Source organism: Urocitellus parryii, chromosome 11, assembly GCF_045843805.1.
Source record: "Urocitellus parryii isolate mUroPar1 chromosome 11, mUroPar1.hap1, whole genome shotgun sequence".
Classification (NCBI taxonomy): domain Eukaryota; kingdom Metazoa; phylum Chordata; class Mammalia; order Rodentia; family Sciuridae; genus Urocitellus; species Urocitellus parryii.
Window position 1 is genome coordinate 115,325,510 of NC_135541.1, and position 22,317 is coordinate 115,347,826.

At 44.3% G+C, this 22,317-nt stretch overlaps 1 protein-coding gene across 2 annotated transcripts; it reads left to right on the forward strand.

Moving 5' to 3' along the window:
- Positions 1–631: 631 nt before the first annotated feature.
- On the forward strand, positions 632–21,751 carry F11r (F11 receptor). 2 transcript variants are annotated; one of them, XM_077791118.1, is made up of 10 exons: positions 632–983; positions 16,957–17,025; positions 17,199–17,306; positions 17,513–17,659; positions 19,020–19,222; positions 19,587–19,689; positions 19,812–19,923; positions 20,071–20,166; positions 20,613–20,661; positions 20,773–21,751. In XM_077791118.1, exons 1-10 carry the CDS (start codon positions 923–925, stop codon positions 20,806–20,808), a joined length of 984 nt encoding a protein of 327 aa, XP_077647244.1. In that variant the 5' UTR covers positions 632–922; the 3' UTR covers positions 20,809–21,751. The 2 variants fall into 2 exon arrangements, with proteins under 2 accessions (XP_077647244.1, XP_077647243.1); XM_077791117.1 differs by lacking the exon at positions 20,773–21,751 and having other exon boundaries at positions 636–983; positions 19,812–19,919; positions 20,154–20,652.
- Positions 21,752–22,317: the final 566 nt, after the last annotated feature.

Here is a 22,317-nt window from a genome sequence, read left to right on the forward strand (position 1 = left end):
TTTTACTTTGAGACAGAGTCTCACTAAGTTGCTTAGGGTCTCTCTGAGTTGCTGAGGCTGGCTTTGGACTTGTGATCCTCCTGCTCAGCCTCCCAAACCGCTGGGATTACAGGTGTGCGCCACCGCGCCTGGCTCTGGGTAGGCTTTGTGTGTATCTATTTAACGGTCTTCTTAAAGATAATTTAATTCTGCTTTTTCCACTTTGGAGTTGAGTGCTCCCTTACCCTTTATTTTCTCTCTCCTCTCTCAAAGCCGGTGAAATTGCTATTCGGGTGAACAGAGGAACCCGGTTCTGGAGTGTATCAAAGTTATCTTTCCACTTTCCCAGTTCTCCCCCGCCCCACTATCATATTAATATGTGGTTTTCATTTGCCCAGGAATGGGACCAAAGTTTCTGCAGCACGAAGCAATTCACATTGACGTAAACATTAAAAAACAAACAGAAACCCTAAAGGAGCCATTCTCCTGACTACTACCCCTGACAGACTACCTATCCTCCCCTCTTCCTTGGAGGTAACCTCTCGTCCTCTAGCTTCAACTAAGAGCCATCCAGTCAGAGAGTTCCTACTTCAGAAACGCTGCCCAATCAGGGGGCCCTTACCTGCAGCAGGTGAGGGATTCGTTTCCTTGCTTGACAATCTCCTCAGCCAATCAGAGCAGCTGGAGCAGGGACCCGAGCTTTGCGGCCCCAGAGGGGAGTAATGGGCGGGGTCGCACCTGGCGACGGTGAGTCACTCAACGGAGCGGCGGCTCTCTTCACCAATCAGAATGTGCAGGGGCGGGGCGCCGGCCAATCGGGTGTGGAGGGCAGGGCCGGGCGGGGCTCAACCTGGCGGCTGGAGTTTTTCCCTGAGCTGCGGATCCCAGAGCTGTGCGTTCCCGGGGCTCTTGCTGCCGCCGTCGTGTTGGGATTCTAATCGTGATGGGGACAAAGGCGAAAGCCGGGGGAAAACAACTGCTTCTCTTTACAACGGCGATCCTGTGTAAGTTCCCAGAGTTTCGGGAGGAATTGGTGGGTCGGCCAGAGGTTGGGGGTAGGTGTTCCCCACGCCTCTTGCTTGCGGGGAGGGGTGGAGTTCAGAAACCTAATTTGCCTCACCCTCCTAGTTCTCTTCCACCCTCTCTTTCCCCATCCCCCGCCTCCTGAGAGTGGCTGGCTTCCTTCCCTCACCTCGGAGGATTGTGACCCCTCCCCTCACACTGTGGGAAGGAGCTGCCCTTTCCCCCACACACCAAAAATAACCGGGTAGCCTGGCACCACTCTTCCCAGCCCTCACCTCGTGGCGAGGGCAGCCGGGAAGGTGGTGGGGGGGGAGCACCCTTCCCACATTCATCTACATCTACCCGGCCATCCCCTTCCACACGCACCTGGAAAGGGCCATCCTCTCTCCAATATCCACGAAAGACCAAGTGAAGCCATGAACGTCTAACCTCCTGATTCGCTTGGCTCCCTAAGGGCCTTCGGAGGAAGCTAATGGGGGTGGGTGGGGCGATAGTCTCCTTTCCTGCATTTTGCAGAAGGGGGTCTCTATCTAGCGTTTCCTAATCCCTGGATTCCATGCTCTGGGAAAAGTGGGTGCAGAGTCTGAACAGGAAATGAAACTGAAATCTGAAATTTTGCACAGCAAGGTTCAGAATCCCTTTCTGGAATAACTACGGAGGAATCCTTAATAAGTGTTGACTGAGTGACTATTCCCAGTGGGAGGATGTGTCTTTGGTTGGCTGGCTTCTCAGAGAGCCAGAACTTTGCCCGCCCTCTGGCCGGGTATGAGTTTTTGTTTCCTTTGTAAACTCCCTTTCCTGAAGAACAATGAGGCTCACTTGCTGGGGCAGGCCTCTGTCTCTAGGTGTGCTGGTGTGGGGCTGAGTGTGTAGTTGGCGGTTTGTACCATAGTGAACCTGTGTCAGCACCTGTATGTTTATCTGTCTGATTTTTTTTTTTTTTTAATGCAGTGCTAGGGATCATCTCGGGGCCTTTGGCATGCTTATGTCTGATACTTGTGTGTCTCTGCATATACTTGTGGGTAATTATGTCAGTATTTGTTCTGTATGAATCTGTTTATCCCCAAGATTCATGTTTTAGGAAGTGTAAAAGAAACCAACTAGTAAAATCAGTACTGATGTCATAAAGGTGATTATTTTGCTTAGAATATATTTTTTGCTCCAGATGGATAGACCCATTCCTTTATCCCTTATCACAAAAATATAAACCCTTAGGGTGGAATGGACCAGAGGCAATTTTAATTCTCTCCATTGTGCAAATAAGGAAATGGGTCTAAAAAGACAGGAAATGATTTTTTTCAGGTTGATGAGGAGTGGAAAATGGGAATGGAACCAAAGCCTCCTAATTTGCTTCTCTTTATTCCACTCCTGGATCCAACATTTTAGGCATCCTGTGGCCCAAGAACTGTCTGGGATTCTGCTTGAGAATCTACTTACCTTTTAACATTTCATTGCCACTAGATTCTTCCTTGTCTTACTTCTCTCTCTTTCTCTGTGGTCCTGGGGATTGAACCCATGGGCGCTTAACCACTGAGCCACATCCAGCCCTTTTTATTTTTTATTTTGAGACAGGGTCTGGCTAAGTTGCTTAGGGCCTTGCTGAGTTACTGAGGCTGGCTTTGAACTTGAGATTCTCCTGCCCCAGTCTCTCAAGCCACTGGGGCTACAGATGTGTGGCACTATTCTTGGCTCACTTCTCTCTTTCATTCTACTCATCCATTTCCATTTTTCTTCAGTTTCCTTCCCCTCTCCTATTTTATATCTGCCCATATCTTAGAAATGTTAGTGATGCCTGTGTGCCAGGGATTAAATGAGAGGCACTCAACCACTGAGCCAAATCCCCAGCCCTAGTTTGAATTTTATTTAGAAATAGGGTCTCACTGAGTTGCTTAGCTTCTTGCTTTTGCTGAGGCTGGCTTTGAACTCTCAATCCTCCTTCTCAGCCTCCCCAGCCGCTGGTATTACAGGCGTGTGCTACTTTGCCCTGCTAAGTCTTTGCCAGCTCTTGAACTGTACAGGTACAAATCAAATCCAGAAGCTTCTTCTGGGTCAGTGACTATTGGTAACAGTTTTTGTCAGTGACAGTACAAATACAGTGACTGACAGTAGTTGTTAGGCTTATAAGTTTCCTGGAGCTCCTTCCTTCCTTTTCTCTCCCCCTAATTTCCTATATTATTTAGGATAGTTCACAATCATCACTGAAAGGATTGTGATAGCACTATTTTGGCTGAGAGTGTCTTCTGGGAATAAGTAACAGTGATTCGAAAAGAACCCGGATGATGTTGTATTAGCTTGATAGGCAGTGGGTTCTGGGAAGGAACCCACTGGAGGAATGGACCTTGCAACTCTTCAATCAAGGTAGATCAGGGCAAGGGAAGTGATTTGGTTAGTGCAAATGAGGATGGAAATGAGAGCCATGTCACCCCATCTGGGTTCTCCCTTGATTTCCTCCTCTCCTTTGTTTATGACCTTAGGCTAGTAGCTCAGTCTTCTCATCTGTAAAAAGGAGTAATATGTGTCTTGTCCTCCTCATGAGGATCACTGGGGATAACAGCTATATTACTTGAACACGAAGGGATTATTATTGAGTGGCTATTATGCCCTTTGGGTTTTGTGAGGAGGAAAGAATGCTGAGGACAGCATTCAAAGGAAGCAGGGAGATTTTAAATGGCAAGAGTCAGAAAACAGGAGCTTTTGGGTTTGGGAATGGTGGTGTGCACCTGTAACCCCAGTGACTTGGGAGGCTTGCAAGTTTGAGACCAGCCTGAGCAACTTAGTGAAGCCCTGTATTAAAATAAAGTAAAAAGGGCTGGGGATACAGCTTTGCAGTAGAATGCCCTTGGGTTCAATCTCCAGTACTGGGGGTGGGGGTGGGGTGTGTAGGTGGGGTGTGTAGGTGGGTGGGGGCTGGGCACATGCAATCCCAGTGACTCAGGAGGCTAAGGCAGATTGATTGTAAGTTTGAGGTCAGCCTGGGCAACTGAGCTAGATCCTGTCTCACAATTTAAACAAACAAACAAACAAATAAATAAATAATCGACTGAGAATGGCCAGGTGCAGTGGCAAATGCCTGTAATCCCAGCAACTGGATAGGCTAAGGTAGGAGGATCACAAGTTCCAGACTGGCTTCAGCAACTCAGCAAGACCCTAAGCAGCTTAGCAAGACCCTGTCTCAAAATAAAAAAATAAAAAAGGGCTGAGAATGTGGCTTCATAGTATAGCGCCCTGGGTTTAACCCCTGGGGGTGGGGGTGGGGGAGTAGGGGCTCTTTCTTGGGCTTCTGGTCTGTGCTCTCCTGGGTGTTTGAAGCATGTATAGGTTACTCCTGTGTTCTCCCCTCCCCCCAGGGCTGTTCCTCACTGTGGGCTCTGCCATCCGGAAGGAATAAGAAAGGGCAAAACAGCAGGGGGAGGGGACTGGGGTTGTGGTTCAGTTGTGGAGCACTTGCCTAGCATGTGTGAGGCATTGGGTTCCATCCTCAGCACCACATATAAATAAAATAAAGGTTTTGTGTCAACTAAAAACAAACAAAACCCCCAAACAGCAGGGAGGAGTCAAGTGAAGTCCTAAGATTGGCCTGGGGAACCTGGTGGAATGGAAGGCCTGACCCTGCGGGAGTAGGGATCTGGAGACACACTGGGAGACCTGGGCTTGGGAAGAGTAAAATTGGTTACCCACAGTAATGGTTTCCCACTTCCCTAGAGAACCTGTACTGAGAAAAGGTTAGGCTATCTCCCAGGCAGGAGAGGAGTTTCAGCTTAGCGGGGTGATGATGGCCAGTGGATATGTCAACTTTTGATGTGATCACCTGGAGGAAAGTAAACCTGGGATGGAATCCTGACCCCTCCTCCCCCTTATTCCAGTGTGAGGTTCTCACTGAGGTGTTCCAGGTGGGTGGAACTGCTGGTCTGGGTCTGGGTCAGGGTCAATCTCCAAGTCTTTGCTCTTCCTGCTGATGTTTCTGACACTTGTACTATTCAGGGGCAGACTTAATTGTAGATCAGTGAGTCATTCCTACTTTCCCCTCCCTCTACTCTAAGGAAAGAATTGTTTCTTCAAACTAGAAACTAGTGAGTAATTTCAGTTGGAAGTAGGAAATGGTATGATTCTAGCATGTTAGTTTTTCTTGGTTCTGGAATGCCTTTATCTTATGATGTTTCTCTTCATATCCTTTGTGATTAGGGTTTGTCTGGGGTCTCCAACCTAGTATGAGGTAGAGATACTTTAAATAATTTTTAAAAATTATTTAAAGCTGCGGATGTAATGGCACATACCAGTAATCCCAGTCACTTGGGACACTGAGGTAGGATTGCATGTTCAAAGTCAGCCTCAGCAATTTAGCAAGGGACCCTGTCTCAAAAAAGGGAGGCAGGGCTGGGGATGTAGCTCAGTGGTAAGGCACCCCTGAATTCAATCCCTGGTAAAATAAAAATAAAAATAAAATAAATAAACAGAATTATTTAGAATGGATTAGTTGATTGGGGCTTGAGATTCAAAATGGTATCAAAGAGGTGGGGCATCTCATTTCCCACTGTTCTTATTCATCTCATAACCCGCCCCCCCTCAAGTTTCTTGTGTATCTTTCCAGTGTCTTTGTTATGCAGATATATGTATGTAAATATATATTTTTTTTCTCCCTTTGCTTACACAGGAAAAAGTGTACTGTATGTACAATTGCATCTTGCTTTTTTTTTTTACTTAGTATATCCTGTAGGTTTTTCATACTGCTATTATAGGGATTGTGGTCTTGACTATGAGTATTCACCCCACTCCTTCCCCACCGCCAGCTGGAGTTCAAGGCTCTCTTCTGTGGACATAGAAATGGCTGATCCCCTCCTAGAGACAGATGGAAGGGCTGCATGCATTCTGTGTGATAAATTAGGAAATGATGGGTCTTGTTTTTCACATCTGTTGGTTTTGAGGAGAGACCCCTGGGGATCTCCAAACTCAAACCCTCTTCCTTTTCAGAGGCTCCGGAAAGACCTGGATGACTAGGACAAATGTAATTGAGGAAGAGGTTTCAGTGTTATGAAGCAGTTGTGGGAAGCAGTGTGAGTGGATGTATACTGGGGTTTTCCAGGCATTGAAAACCCAGAGTCCATCTGCCTGGGACTCCCAGATAAGCAGGGTTTCTGTCTAAAGTCCAGCTTGTGTTATTTGTTTCGCAGTGTGGGGGTGGGACCGGAGGAAGCAGCTGGTTGACAGGAAGTTTGATGCCAGGCCCCTGGAGTGAGTCCTGGGCTGGCAGGCGTGACCTTCCCTTGCAATGGGAGGTGGGGGTGGGGGGAGGTGGAGCTGAGCAGGTAGAACTGGAAAATCTGCGGAGAGAGGGCAAAAGGGAGTGATGGAGTGAAAGCTCTCCCGTCTTCACTGTCTTTGCCACTTTCTGCCATCCTCAGGGGGCTGAGCCAGCTCATCGATGTCACTGAAAGTGCAGCCAAGTATAGCCTGTGTCGGAGTCACAGAGCCTTCCTTTGCCCCCGCCGCATTCCTTATCTGTTCCACTCCAACCTCAGGAAGAGCCTTCCAGTTGCGGGTCTTCCCTGGCCCCGGGTTCCCCCTGGTTTTTACTGGGATGGCTGGTTCTTACAGGAGTTAGTTCAGCCTCTCTGGGTTTAGCGGGAGGGAGGAAAGGGCACGCTGGGATGGAAGCCCTAGGTCCAGGTTCAAATTGTGTTGCAGTGTCAAATGTATTTGTTAATCCAACAAACATTGGTGTTTACTGTGTTGTGAGCATTGTACTAGCTAGCGATGGGGGGCGTATAACACCTGCTTCAAGAAGATCTAAGGGGGCTGGAGGCGTTGGTAACAGCATATATTAAGTAAACTGTGGGTACACCATAGCTGGTGGTTTCTTTAGGGGCTTTAGCTCCTTTACAGCTGAAGAGTCCTCTGAGACTCAACCTAGATGGGAACTTTAGATGCATTCTTAGAGAAACTGGCTGGCTAGTTTCCCTTCTATTCATTCCCTACTTTTCTTCTTTCTTTCATTCATTCTTTCTTTTTTTGTTAATACAAACAAACTTATGGCACAAAAGCAAGTTGAGGAACATTCTAATAATTAATAGGTACATAGAGGAAACAAAGGGTTTCCTTGTAAAACAGTGGAAGGAAGTAGCATTTCTATTGTGGCTTGGACTTGCCATGTATAAGTCATCCTTGTTGATGGCATCTGTTCAGTGTCCAGAGGTCTCCAACATTTATGACCACCTTCTCATTCCAACAGTGCTTCTGAGCACTTCAGGTAGCATTTCCCCTAGGCAAGCACAGAGATAGGAGCTGGGGAGGGTGCAAAAGATCTTATCTGTTTCCAGGGAAGTTCAGGCACATGGACTAAGAATACAGAGCAGAGTGTAGCAGGGGCTGTCACCAGAGCATAAAGAGAAGGGAGTAACTTTTTAAAGAGGTTCCCCCAACCCAGAACCCAGTACTGGGGATTAGGGGATTGAACCCAGAGGTACCACTGGGCTACAACTCCAGCACTTAAAAAAAAAAAAAGATATATATATATACACACACACACACACACACATATGTATATATATATATATATATATATATATATATATTACAGTAATACATATTCCCGTAGGAAAATGGGAAAATAAAGAGGACCATGGAGAAGATATAACCACATGAAATTATATTACTTAGAGTTAAACACTTATTACTGGTGTTTCATCTTAAGCTAATAAGAATTAATGTTATATACCCATACTTTATGCCTGTAATCCCAGTAGCTCAGGAGGCTGAGGCAGGAGGATTGAAAGTTCTAGCCCAGTTTGAGGAGTTTAGTGTGATGCTGTCTCAAAAGGAAAAAGAAAAAAGGCTGGGGATGTAGCTCAGTGGTAGAGTGGCCATGAATCCCCAGTACCAGGAAATTTAAAAAAATTATTTAACTATTCACCTTTTGTGGGGCATACAGATACTTTTCCTTCTTTGCTGTACTAAATAACATTAAATTGTCCATGTGTATTAATCTTTACACTTACTTTTGATTAGTTTCCTACACTATTTTCTTAGAAATTGGGAAAAGAGATTAATTTTGATTGTGGAAAGGCATATGGTTCAAGGGATATTTGAACAGGACCTTGAAAATGGATGGGATTTCCTTGCTTGCCCAGTGAAAATGCAGTGTAGCAAAATAGTTCTGGAGCCTGAGAGTTGAGCAGACTTGTCAAGACTCCTACCTTACTATTTGTAGCCATGTGAATTGAGGCAACTTTTTTTAAGTCTCAGTTTTCTTATCTGTAAAATGGGATCATAATAACAGTTTTTGTGAGAATTTAACGAGAAACTGCATATAAAGCACTAATTTTAATATGAGGGCTTAATATATCACTGTATTTCACTCCTGACGTTACTCTTGGCAGTCACAGGGCCCTGTTCAGATTCAAGGGGAAGGAAGTTAGACTCTACCTTGGTCACAAAGAAAGAAAAACATTTAAGAAGAGATAAATATATAGATAATTATGAACATTTTTGAAAGTACAAAGTTTTATTATTGTTTATATTATTATATTATTTATTGTTATTGTTTATAGTGATTTCTAAGAATTATAGCAACACTACAGATTTATATAGTAGTCCCTTATAACCTTGATTTCACACTTTTTTTTTTTTTTTGGTACTGTAAGTTAAATCTAGAGTACTTTACCACTAAGCTAAATCCCTATTTATTTCTTATTTTTAGACAGGATCTCAATTAAGTTGCTGAGTCTGGCCTCAGACTTGTGATTTTCTTGCTTCAACCTCCCTAGTACCTTGGATTACATTTCAGTTTGAAAATATTAAATGGAAAATTCCAGAAACAATTCACAAATTTCAATTTTTTTAATTATAGTATATTATTATAATTCCTCTATTTTGTTTTGAGTTATTATTAATCTTTTTTTGTTTCTAATTTATAAAATAAGCTATCGTAAGTATGTATGTACAGGAAAAAACAGTATATATGGGATTCAGTCCTATTCATGTCTTCAGGCATCCATGGAATGTCTTGGAATGTATCCCCCAAGGATAAGGAGTGGTAAACACTACCAACACACTCTTGCCACCCCCATCTCTTTTTTTGTAGTGCTGGGGATTTAACTTGTGAACATTCTACTTCTGAGCCACATCCACATCCCCATCCCTTTAATTTTTTTTTTTTTTTTTAAGACAGAATTCTTGCTAAATTGCCCAGACTGGCCTTGTATTTGTGATCCTCTTGCCTTACCCTCCCAAGTAGCTGGGATTATAGGTGTGTGCCCCTGTGCCTGGCTCTGAAAACAAGTCTCTTATAAAAACCTGTAGGGATTGATTTCTCTGTTACTGTTTTGTGCTTATTTTGATCCACCTCCTCTCCTCTTTAAACTCCCTTTCTCTTTCACATTCTCCTACCCTTGTGCTGTTTTATCCGCCTACTTTCCTGTTCTCAATCACTCTATGATTGAGACTCTATCTCCAGGCTACCTGCATTCTGGTTTCCTTCTGCCCTTTTTCTCCTTGAAATTTATCAGACACACATTCATGCTCCAGGATCTTGATGGTGTAGTGATCTCACATTTCTTGCTTATCTGCTACCTCATTTCATAAATAAATTTTTAAGTTTATTTGAATATTTGCTTCCTGGTATACCACTATTGGGATATTTTCTGTTATTTCCTCTCTCTCTCTCTCTCTCTCTCTCTCTCTCTCATACTATGCATTGAGCCCAGGGCCTTATGCATGCTGGGCAAGTGCTCTGCCACTAAGCTATATCCCTCTCCCCTTTTGGCCATTCGTTTGCCTCTCCTTTATGACTTTGTTCCTTCTTGTGATCTCTCAGATTTTTTTTTCTTTTTTTGTGGTGCTGGGAATTGAACTCGGGGTACTCATCCCCAAACTCTTATTTTCTTATTTTGAGACAGGATCTTACTAAGTTGTCCAGGCTGGGCTTGAACTTGCCTCAGCCTCCCAGAGAGCCGAGATGACAGACTTGTACCTCTGAGCCTGGCTGACTTCCTTTTTTTTGAATTCTTTTTTCCTATTCCCCTTTTCTCTAAATTATATTCTTGCTTATGACAGAAATATAGAACATAGAATATAAAGGCTGCCTCTGATCTCATCTCTCAGATACTATGTACTATCAATTGTTTGGCGAGTATTTTTTTAAAATATTTATTTTTAGTTTTTAGTTGTAGTTGGACACAATCCCTTTATTTATTTTTATGTGGTGCTGAGGATTGAACTCAGAGCCCTGCACTTGCTTAGGCGAGTGCTCTACTGCTGAGCCACAACCCTAGTCCGTTTGGAGTGTATTCTTAACAGTTTTTTTGTTTTTTGTTTTGGTGCAAGAAATTGAAGGGGGGTGGGGACATTTTGGGCTCTGTATTAACATTACCACTGAGCTATATCCCCGGTACTTTTTATTTTTTACTTTGAGACAGTTGCCCAGCCTGGCCTGAAACTTGTGATCCTCCTGCCTCAGTCTCCAGAGTCACTGGGAATACAGGTGAGGGCCACCATGCTTAGCTTCATCACGCCTTCTTAAATCAAGGCTGTGACACTGGTGACTCCATCAGAAGGTCCACTGATGGTACAGAGCTCAGACCCTTGCATTAGTCTATGGGCTGCCATAGCAAAAGACCACCCGCTGGTGGCTTAACAAAAGTGACTTTTCTTACAGTTCTGAGACTAAAAGTATTGGTAGGATTGGTTTCCTCTGAGATCTTTCTCCTTGATTTCCAGATGGTCCCCTCTTTTGTTGTCCTTCAAGTGGTCATCCCTCTAGGCAAGCACATACTCCAGTTGTCTCTAACCTCCTCTTGTGATAAGGACACCAGTTAGATTAGATTGGGGTATGCCCTAGTGGCCTCATTTTAACTGAATTACCTCTTTAAATGACTCTATCTCCAAATAATCATATTTTTGAAGTATTGGGGGTTAGGACTTCAACATAAGAATTTAAGGGAAACAATTCAGTCCCTAATAATCATATGCCATTTTGAAGTTTACCCCTGTAAAAGTATTAATTTTTTTTTTTTCTTTTTAAGAGCAATGTTCCACAGGGCGTTTGGCGCATGCCCATAATACCAACAACTCAGGAGGCTGAGGAAGTAGAATTACAAGTTTGAGGTCAGCTTAATTGATTTAGTCAAACTCTTTGATTTATCCAGACTCTTTCTCAAAAACATAAACAAACAACAACAAAAACAAACAGATAAAAAGGGCTGGGGGTGTAGTTCAGTGGTCAGGTGCCCCAGGTTCAACTCCCAGTACAAAAAAAAAGCGAGTAATGTTCTGGCCAGGGGTCTCCTTTTCAGTTGATTTGGATTTACTTGAGTTTTGGTGTTCCTTTTCTGGTCATGAAAACAGTGAAAATGTTTGAAATGGATTCACTTCTTTTTTTTTTTTTTTTAAAGGTTCACTTTATTTTTTATTTTTTTTTTTGATAGAGTGAGAGGAGAGAGAGAGAGAGAGAGAGAGAGAGAGAGAGAGAGAGAGAGAGAGAATTTTTAATATTTATTTTTTAGTTCTCGGCGGACACAACATCTTTGATGGTATGTGGTGCTGAGGATCGAACCCGGGCCACATGCATGCCAGGCGAGCGCGCTACCACTTGAGCCACATCCCCAGCCCCTGGATTCACTTCTTTTCCCCACTTACTTTTAAGTGAGGGTAGGATGGCAGGAGTTCTCATTTGTGTTTTGAAATCCCAAGTCACTGAGCATGATGAACTGTTTTTGCTGGCGCTGGTTTGACCTTATGTGGCCAAGTGGCACTAACTTTCTACCCTGAGTTCTTTGTGGATCCCCCAGCCCTCTCCTAATTTCCACCCTTTCCCTTTCCATTGATTTGTAACAGTCCTTGTTGAGGTGCCAATCACAGGAGTTCTTCCCACCTTTTGCTGCCTTAGACCTTGCATTAGAAGACCTCTTGACACTTTTGGCTCTGCACACTTTCTCTGCAGGGTCTGTAGGTGTCTAAGCACAACCAACTTGGATGCAGGAACCAACCTTTACCATTATAATAGCAAGTGGAAATTGCCCATATGCAGAGAACTTTGATTTTGTTCATAAGTGGTAAAGCAAATTTAAACCACTTTTAACATATTTATTTTTGGCAATGGGAATTGAACCCAGGGATGTTTTACCACTGTGCTGCATCCCCAGACAGGGTCTGGCTAAGTTGCTGAGATTGACCTGAAACTTGAAATCCTCCTTCCTCAGCCTTCTGAGTAGCTGGGATTTCAGGCATGTGCCACCATGCCTACCCTAAAAACACTTTTAAAGTGATTTAAGATATAAAACTACTTCTTAAAAAAGGTCTAATAGAGGCTTCATATTTTGAAAACTGGATAATTTAAAAAAAAAAAAAAAACTTATGCAAGGCTGGGTGCAGTGGAACATGCCTGTAATATCGGCCACTTGCAAGCCTGAGACAGGATGACTGCCAAATTCTAGGCCAGCTTTAGCAATTTAGTGAGACACTGTCTCAAAATAAATAAAAAGGATTGGAGGTGTAGCTTAGTGGTAAACTGCCCTTGAGTTTAATCCCTAGTACTAGAAAAAGAAAAACTATGCTAGAATTAAAAGTTTTAAAAGCTTTGGCCCAGAATTAAGTATTTCCCCCTCTTAATTTGGTCATACTCTATCTGCCAGTTTGAAAATTGAATTTATCCTTGCAGATCAACCTTAACAAGTAGATGTCATAGTTGATGATCTGCTAGGACCTAATTTCTTAATGCTCAGTAACTAGTGTTCAGCAAACATTTATTGAACGTCATCTTGTACAAGGAATTATGTTAAGAGTACTCAGAATAATAAATAACGTCTGGTCTCTGCTCTCTGGGGTTTACTGTCTGGTAGGGGAGAAATGTGTACACAGATGATGTCACAATAAATGTGGGAAGTGCTTTGACAGCGTTTTGCATGGTATAATGAAAGCCCAGGAAAGGCTGTAAGCTGACTATGGGGAGGATTGGGGTGTGGTAGATCATTTCTCAGAAAATAAAGTGGATGAGTAGGTGCCAGCCAGATGAAGAGGAGAAAAGGGCATTCCACATAGCAGAAATAGCATGAGCAAAAGCAGAGAGGTTGCAGAACAGCCCAATCTTTGCTGGGAAGTGTAAGTGGTTTTGTATTGCTAGAAGGCAAAGCATAGCTGCAGAGTGGATGAGGAAAGTGATAAGCTTATCACGGGGCAAGTAGTGTTGGAACTTTCTTAGTGTGCAGAAAAATTTGGATTTTATAATATAGGCAGTGTGGAATCATCAAAAACTTGAAGCAAGCTGGGTGTAAGTAGTTGTGCACACCTACAATCCCAGTGACTTGTGGAGGTTGATACAGGAAGATTACAAGTTTGAAGTTAACATGGGCAACTTAGCAAAATTCTGTCTCAAAATGAAAAATAAAAGAGACTGGAGATATAGCTCAGTGGTAGTGTGCCCTTGGGTTCTACTACTACTACTACTAAAGCTTGAGGCAAGTGTCAGATTTGCATTGTTAGGCAAGTTGTGTAATATATTATAGCATAGTCTTTGCAACTGGGTTGCATTGGTTTGAATCTGCACTACCACTCACTGTTTGGCCTTCAGCAAGTTTAACTGCTCTGGGCTTTCATTTCCACATGTAGGATATAGGGGCAATAATAATACCCTTACCCATTTCTGAAGGTTGTTGAAAGGATTAAATGGTAGTAAATGTCCTGTGCTTACAACAGTTCCTGGCATATACTAAGTGCTCCGTAACTGTTAGCTTTTCAACTGGCAGTGGAATGAAAGATGGATTTTCTATACATGGACCCTAAACTTAAGCATGCCAAAAATCTATTGATGCCTTTAACTTTGTGGCTTTTTTCATTGTGAACTTAAGAATAAATTAAGCTTCACAATGGAATGGATGAAGTTTCCTTCTGTCTTGGTTTACCACAGCATCAGTGGGACATTTGTATGTGTGTGTACAGTGTGGCAAAAATAGGTCCAAGGTTAAGTGCAAGAGGGGAGCTTTTGTGAAACCAGGTAAAATATAAAATAGATGAGGAGAATGGGCAGGAAAATAGGCTGTCTTGATCTAGATGGGATTCCTTGAAGAAGAATCCCTATCCTTGCTGATGGTGTAGCAGGTTAACACGTAAAAACTTTTCAGTTACTGTTTATTATTTATTCATAGGTTTTGCTAAAGAAAACTTTGAAAGGGGCTGGGTTGAGGCTCAGTGGTAGAGCACTTGCCTGGCATGTGTGAGTCATTGGGTTCGATTCTTAACACCACATACAAATAAATAAATAAATAGAATAAAGGTCCATCAACAACTAAATATATAAAGGAAAACTTTTAAGTTAGAGAGAAGTGCATATGGAAGAGCCTATAGATTAGATGATGATAATAATACATATTTGGAACTTCCTGTTGGTGAGACATCGTTCTAAGTTTATTTGTATTCACTTGTTTAACCCTCTCTACGATCCTTTGATGTAGAAACTGTTATTATCCCCATTTTACAGATGGGCAAACTGAGGCTCAAAGTGGCTAAGTGGCTTGCACAGGTCATTTAGTAACAGAGTGGGATTTGAATACAGGCAGTCTAGTTTTAGAGGCATGTTCAAGAATGAGAAGCGAATAGAAAAGGCATGGTGGTAAGACTGGGCTTGACTTGAATGATAGGCAGGCACATTAGACATTGACACAGTTGGTCCACAGTAGACAGGCAATCTTACATCAGAGGAAGGTGAGTGAACATTGAGGTGAAGGTCCCCGTCAGTCCCCAACTCCCTTGTACTAGGAATCAGTGTCTCACACAGAGAGGACAAGCCCTCTACTACAGAGCTATATCCTCAGCTTGTTTTGTTTTGCTACTGGGAATTGAACACAAATTCTTGCACATGCTAGAGAAGCACTCTGCCACTGAGCTGTATCCCCATCCATTTTTATTTTATTTTTAAATTTGAGACATCTTGCTAAATTGCCTAGGATTAGGCTGGCCTTGAACTTCTAATCCTCCTCCCTCAGCCTCCTGAATGGGCCCTTTTTGTTTTTATTTTGAGACAGGGGCTCAATAAATTGCTTAGTATCTTGCCAAGTTGCTGAGGCTGGCCTTGAACTCATGATCCACTTGCTTTGGTTTCCTAAATTGCAGGGATTACAGGTGTGTGCCATTGCGCCCAGCTACTCTGTGTATTTTTAACAGAAGAAAAGCCCAGAGCAGGTAATGGCAGTCAGGATTAAGGAGGAGAAGCAGAATATGCCTGTAGCCCAATATATTTGTGTAAATGTGTGGTGTGATTCCTAAATGTGTTTTAGATCTGCTGACCTCAGAGGGCTCAAATAAGAACTTTAGCCAAAGTCAGAAGTGACAGGAATAACCATCAAATTCATATATTGTGATTTATGTGTGTGAATGTGTGTGTGTCTATTTCAGAGGCTAGTTTTTAGTTTAATTAGACGCTGCTTGTTATTTGGGTGGTGTCACAGGTTGGGTTCCCAGGAAGCTGACTCTGAGATATCAATTATCATTCAAGACATTTATTAGGGAGTGCTCTTAGGATCCACACCTATGGAAAGGAAGGGAAGGAAGCAAAATTGGACAGAGGAGAAATTGAGTTTTGCTGTAGTTTCAAGGAGGCTTCAGTCTACTCCACAGGGAGCTTTGGAGCAAGACATCAGTAATGCCGCGGGTTGGGGATTTGGGTGATAGAACCAGGGCTTTATGCTGCCCCTGCCTCTATGGTTGGACAAGGCTGTGTTCTGGCTATCCTCAAAGGCTCGGAGTCTTCTTTTGGCAGCACTCCCAGCAGCTGGGGCAATAAGTCCTTCATTCCTTTCTTTTTCTTTTCTTTAATATACTGGGAATTGAACCCAGGGGCACTTTACCCCACTGAGCTGTTTTTATTTTTTATTTTGAGACAGTCTTACTTAGTTACCCAGGCTAGCCTTGAACTTGCAATCTTCCTGCAATCTTCCTCATTCTTCCTAGTCACTGGGATCACATGTCAGTACCTGGCAAGAATGTACAAAGATAAAGAAAGATTTATTTGAATTGAAAAGATATGCTTGCATGGCACAGTGTTATGAATTTATCTAAGAAGCCAGAGCTCTAAGGCATAGTTGGTAAATTTGAGCTTTGAAAATGTGAATGACGGTCATTGTAGAAAGTGGCAATTTGTGCCCCTTTTGTGAACCTGACCGCCTCCCCCATGGATTATTAGCTTCCTTATTCCTTACTTCTTCCACCTGCGTCCCATACCACCTTTTCTTTCTCCATTTGATTAGTAGGAGGTTCTAAGGAGGTCCTGTGAGCCCGGATCTAGCCCCAGCTCCATCTCAGCATGGGCTGTGTGATCTTAGGCACGTTTCTTGTAATCTCTCAGTTCCTTGTGTAAAATTGGAATAATAGTACTTGACCTGCCCATATATCGTGCTTATTTCAAGGATCAAACGATGGCAATATATCTGAAAACGCTTTAAAAGCACCCAATGCTCTACAAATGTCAAGTATTATTATTATCCTCATTATTGCTCCTCCCTACCCCTCCCTACCTCGCCTCCAGCTTGCTGGCTTCCTTCCAGGATTGTCTTGACAAGTGGCTGCGATCCTTTGTGGAGGAGCTTTCTCTGAACCATGAAATGTCATTCTGGAAGCTGCCCTTGGACTAGTAGGAATTTAATTATATTATGGGGAGTTCCAGAGGGAACCATTCAAAGAAAGAAAGAAAGAAAGAGAGAGAGAGAGAGAGAGAGAGAGAGAGAAAGAGAAAGAAGAAAGAAATTGCATTTGAAAGAAATGCTTTATTTCCATTGATGGAAGAAGTATTGGCGTGTAAACACTCACACACATACACGTATATACACATATATTGAAAGAAGATATTTGGGAAATTGGTCAAAGGATATAAGAGCTGAGCTGGGAGGAACTCAGCCCCATCAACGGGGTCTGTTCTTCCCTCTCCATGGTGTTCTCTCCCTTTCTGATGGGGCCTGCTTCTTTCCTTCTCAGGTCCCCTGGTGCTGGGCAAGGGTACAGTCCACATATCTGAACCGGAAATTCGAGTTCCCGAGAATAACCGTGAGTGGGGCTGGGCTGTGGGGAGTGGGCAGGGAGGGTGTAAATATGAACAGGTATCAGATCCCCAGGGGCCAGGAGAACACGTAGCCTAGCCCAGACTGTGGTTTGGGGTTGTTACCTACCTTCCACATGTTGATTCTCCCTCCTCCTCTCATTTTGGTTCTGTCTTGCAGCGGTCAAGCTGCCCTGCTCCTACTCTGGCTTCTCTTCTCCCCGTGTGGAGTGGAAGTTTGTCCAGGGTGACACCACCAGTCTGGTTTGCTATAACAACAAGATCACGGGTGAGTTGTTCCACCTCCTTCCTGATTACTGAGGTTGTGGAACAGTTGGCCCTGGCCTGGATTCCACGGGTGGGGCACACCCTGGGGCCCATCTCCGAGGCCTTCCCATTCCTCTTTCAGGAAGAAGAAGGTGCCTGTGTACCTTGTGTATCAGCTTCTCTTAGCTTCTGTTCACTCTGTCTGCCTCTGTTCCCTTCTCCTGGTAGCTTCCTATGAGGACCGTGTTACCTTCTCACCATCTGGCATCACCTTCCAATCTGTGACCCGGAAAGACAATGGGATGTATACATGTATGGTCTCTGAGGAAGGTGGCAACAATTATGGGGAGGCCAGCATCCAGCTTATTGTGATTGGTATGTGTCTTCCACGTGGGCCTGGGATTAATGCTTCCTTAACCTCTAGCAGACTCTAAGATTGTGAGAGGCCTGTGGTTAGGGGTATTCAGAGTCATTATGCTAACAAGGGGAGGGATGAGGGGTTAGGTGGAAACCAGGGCATAATTGAGGGCAGCTATAGCTAATTGGATGGGGGTGTCATTATGACCTATTGATTATACTCAGGTAGCCAGCCCTGTGTTGAGTGCCTTCCCCCCACTTTTTTTGGATCGTCCATTCCTAACTTGGATTCAGTATAATTTCTTTTCTTTTTTCTTTTTTGGTACTGGGGCTCTTAACCACTGAGCCATATCCCTAGCCCCCTCCCCCACTTTTTTGGGTACTGGGGATTGAAATCAGGGACCCTCCACCACTAAGCCACATCCTATGGGGGCCATGCTTGAGCTATTTGAATAGTCTCTACTCGGCCTCAAGGAGATTTTGGTCTGGCATTGCAAGTCATTTTGTGGCTTTCAGCAAAGCATGAGGTGACCTCAGTCTTCAGTCTTCACCCAGCTAGAGAGGCTGCTCTGTAGCTTTGTACTTGGGCATTACCCATTGGGCCACAGCCCTCCTACCTTATTTGGCAAAAGAACATTCCACTGAAATCTTTTGAATCCCCCTTGTATAGATAAAGCAAATGCGGGCTCTTTGCTCTCTTTCCTTCCAGTGTGAAAGCTGGACCTCTAAGGTCACAGAGCGGCCTCACCCTTGTTTTTCAAAATTGTTTCTGTGTCATGTAATTTTTCTCCATATTTCTCAGCACATTTCATGCAAGGGAAACCCAAAATTCATAGCCCACACAGGACAAGGGAGAGAAAAAAGGGGCTGGAAATGGCTCACTTGGTAGAGTGTTTGCCTCACATACATAATAAGGCCCTGGGTTCAGTCCTCAGCACCACCAAAAAAAAAAAAAAAAAAAAAAAAAGAATTATGACATCCCCACCCAATTTTGAATTTTATTTGGAGACCAGGGTCTCACTGAGTTGCTTAGCGCTCACTTTTGCTGAGGCAGGCTTTGACCTCGCGATCCTCCTGCCTCAGCCTCCCCTGGGATTGTAGGCATGTGTCACCATGCCTGGCTTGGATATGCATAATTTCTTTTCTTTCTTTATTATTTTTTATGGTGATAATGGGGATTGAGTCCTGGTGTGCTAAACTACTGAGCCGCATCCCCCCTCCTTTTTAAAATTTTTTTACTTTGAGACAGGGTCTTGCAAAGTTGATGAGGCTGACCTTGAACTTGATCCTCCTGCCTCAGTCTTCCGAGTTGCTGGGATTACATGTGTGCGCCTCTGTAATAAATTTCAATGCCTTTTTTCCTTCTCTCCCTCCCCAGTACCTCCGTCTAAGCCTACAGTCAACATTCCCTCCTCTGCTACCATTGGAAACCGGGCAGTACTGACCTGCTCAGAACAAGATGGTTCACCGCCCTCTGAATACATCTGGTTCAAGGATGGGATACAGATGCCTACAGATCCCAAGAACAACCGGGCCTTCATCAATTCTTCCTATACTCTGAATCAGAAGTCAGGGGAGTTGGTATGCATAGGGTGGGAATGAAGGTGTGCAGAGAGGGCACTATTACAGAACTGTTGATAGTGGGAAGGAGGAATAAGTAACAAGGTGAACTTGAAGTTTGGATCAGAAGACATAAAAGATCAGTACTTAATTTCTTTAAGTAGGAAGCCAGCTGGACATGGTGGTGCACTCCTGTAATCCCAGCTGCTCCGGAGGCTGAGGCAGGAAGATCTCAGCCTGGGCAGCTTAGTGAGACCGTATCTCAAAAGAAAATAAAAAGGGCTAGGGATGTAGCTCAGTGGTAGAGTGCCCCTGGGCTCAATCCCCAATACTGGGGTGTAGTGGGGGGAAGGTGCAACAAGCCAATTTATTTTCTTCCCTCTAGGTCTTTGATCCTGTGACGGGCTCTGATACTGGAGAATACAGTTGTCAGGCACAGAATGGGTATGGGACACCCATGAAGTCAGACGCTGTACGCATGGAAGCTGGTGAGTGAGAACGTGGCAGGGCTTGAGCTCAGATCTAGGCTGCTCTGCATCCTGCCATTGGCAGCCTTGTCACTGTCATGATTGAATGTCCATGTGCCTGACCTCTCCTTTATATGTCACAGTGGAACTGAACGTGGGAGGCATTGTAGCAGCTGTCCTTGTGACACTGATTCTCCTTGGAGTCTTAATTTTTGGCATCTGGTTTGCCTATAGCCGAGGCTACTTTGACAGTAAGTATTTGCTTTCAGAGATTCTCCTTTGCACTGTCCCCAGTCCAGGGCACAGTTTGTGGGTACTGATGAAATTCAGACCCTGACACTGCACCCGTGTGCTGGGGCTCTCCCCTTCGGAGCATAGAGTATTTGCCTAACCTAGATCAAGTGTTGGGTGCCAGTCCCCCACCTTCCTATGCCGTACTGTATTCTATCTTGCTAATACTCATGATCTCCTTTTTTCTCTTTCAGGAACAAAGAAAGGGTGAGTGAGTGCTGTCCCAGGGTTCCTCCGAGATTAAGAAAAGGATGCTTGTGGTTTGAAGCCGAAATGTGTCTGGGGGATGGGTTGGAGGTAGAGGTGACCACCTCTCGGAGGGAAGATGATTAGATTTTAGATTTCTTTTTTTCCTTCTTTCTTCCTTGCCTTTTGCCCCCCTCCTTCCTTCCTTTCTTTTCTCTTTCCTGGGCATCGAACCCAGGGCCTTATGCATGCTAGGCAAGTGTTGCACCCCTGAGCTACATCCCCAGCCTGACAACTGTATTTCTATCCCTGTTCACCCTGGGTTTGTCCTTTCTCCCTCTGCCTACACCTCCCTACCAAGTACTCTGTGCTTCTGCAAAGTCTCAGTTCTGGCCTCTAAAATTGGCACGGAGAGGTTAATGAGCACCTAGGGGACTGAGCGTCTCTACCTTCTGGCTTGTCCACAGGACTTCAAGTAAGAAGGTGATTTACAGCCAGCCTGCTGCTAGAAGTGAGGTAAGTATGCCTGCCCTGGGGAGGGGAGGGGTCTCTAGCCTGTGTTTATGTGTCTGGGGGTTTATTAGCTACAGAAGACTATTGAGTTGACCGGATTCTTTATTTCCCTAGGGGGAATTCAAACAGACTTCGTCATTCCTGGTGTGACCTGCCCCGGCTCATCTCCTGTCCTCTGTGCTTGCCCCACTCAGGTGCTGCCAGACTCTGGTCCCTAGTGTCTAGTTTCACAGGATGCCTTATTTGTCTTCTAGACCCCACAGGACACCCCACTTTTATCTTCCTTAGAATGTGATTGTAATAATGTCAGCTACATGCCCCTTTCTCTTTTCTATCCTCCCTACCTTTCCGACCACTGTTGAGTAGCCTGAGACGTGTATAAATTTTAATTCCCTGTCCTAGCAGGGAGCAGGCAAGAATTCTGGGCATGCCTCTGTTGATCTCCCTCGCTAAGTAGACAGCAAGAGTGGCATGGCTTCCAGGAATTCAAAATCACTACCTGGCCTTACTGTCATGGCCTTTGAATAAGGATCTTGAGCCTAATTCCTAGGCTCTCTCCTGCCATAACGAGGACTGGTGCCAGCTGTTCTGGAGTGGGATCAGGAGAGCAGAGAAGCTGAAATGGTTGTTTGGTGACGACGTTCTCTTCCATCTCTGGAGCCCATTCTTCTATCTTCCCACGAAAAGTGCCACTGGGATCCTCCTCGCTAAATCTTCCTCCTGAACACAAGCAGACTGACACTGTGTCTATAGGAAAGTGGGAGGGCATAGTGAACTTTCAGGGGACTTGGAGCGAAGACTTAAAACCACTGATTGAAAGAAAAGAAGGCTAGAACTTTCTGTGCAAGCCATCACTCTTCCCTCAGCTGGAACAACTGGACAGACTCTTTAAAGATATCTGTAGAGCTGTGAGGATGTGCACGTGTTATTTGTCTTGGTTCTTTGCTGAGCGTGTGTGTGTGTGTGTGTGGTCTTAGCTATATGCTGAAATCAGGCGGAGTGTTGGAGGGCTTCCTAGCTCTTCTGTGAGATTGTGTTTCTGTGTGTTTGTATCAGCCAGATGTTTCTGGAAATAAAAACTTGGTTTGTCAAAGCTTCTTTTTGTTGGGAGTGGGAGATATTAGATCTTTCAGGGTCCCTAGGCTCCTTCTTTGTACATAATGGAAAATGGCCTCAAAATCCTACCTCCTAGCACCCTGGTGCCAATTCCTTGAGGCCTGTATTGCCTCCCTATGCTGCCCCTTCCTGGTTCTCAATTCAGAGCAGAGCTTCTGGATTTAAGATGATCGTTCCAGACCCTTCCGTGGCCAGGACTTCCTCTCCTGGAGGAGAGTACCTAGAGTGAAGCTGATACTGTGCTCCATTGTTCTGCTTGGCCCAACTGGGAGGACAAAGTGTCCAGCCTCCTGCCCAACTGGGGATTCATGGGTTTTCCTAAGTCTGTAGGGGAAAAGTGCTGCCTAGGGGGATTTCTCAGATCATTGGAGAACCCCTTCTCAATAATAGATTAAAGTAGTGACTATTACTTTATTTAGCAAGTGAGATTCAGGAGAAGGTATTCTGAAACAGGAGCAGGAACAAGCAGGGATAGGCCTAGTGATCATCACTTTTCTTCTCCCCATTTGAACCTTTTCTGCCCCCCCAATCTGTTTATTAACT

What these genes read in the sequence shown, in the direction of transcription:
- F11r (XM_077791118.1), top strand. Translation starts at nt 923, where the DNA reads ATGGGGACAAAGGCGAAAGCCGGGGGAAAACAACTGCTTCTCTTTACA. An exon ending in CATCCAGCTTATTGTGATTG is followed by an intron (nt 17,660 to 19,019) that starts GTATGTGTCTTC and finishes CTCCCTCCCCAG; the next exon opens with TACCTCCGTCTAAGCCTACA. An exon ending in CTTTCAGGAACAAAGAAAGG is followed by an intron (nt 20,167 to 20,612) that starts GTGAGTGAGTGC and finishes GCTTGTCCACAG; the next exon opens with GACTTCAAGTAAGAAGGTGA.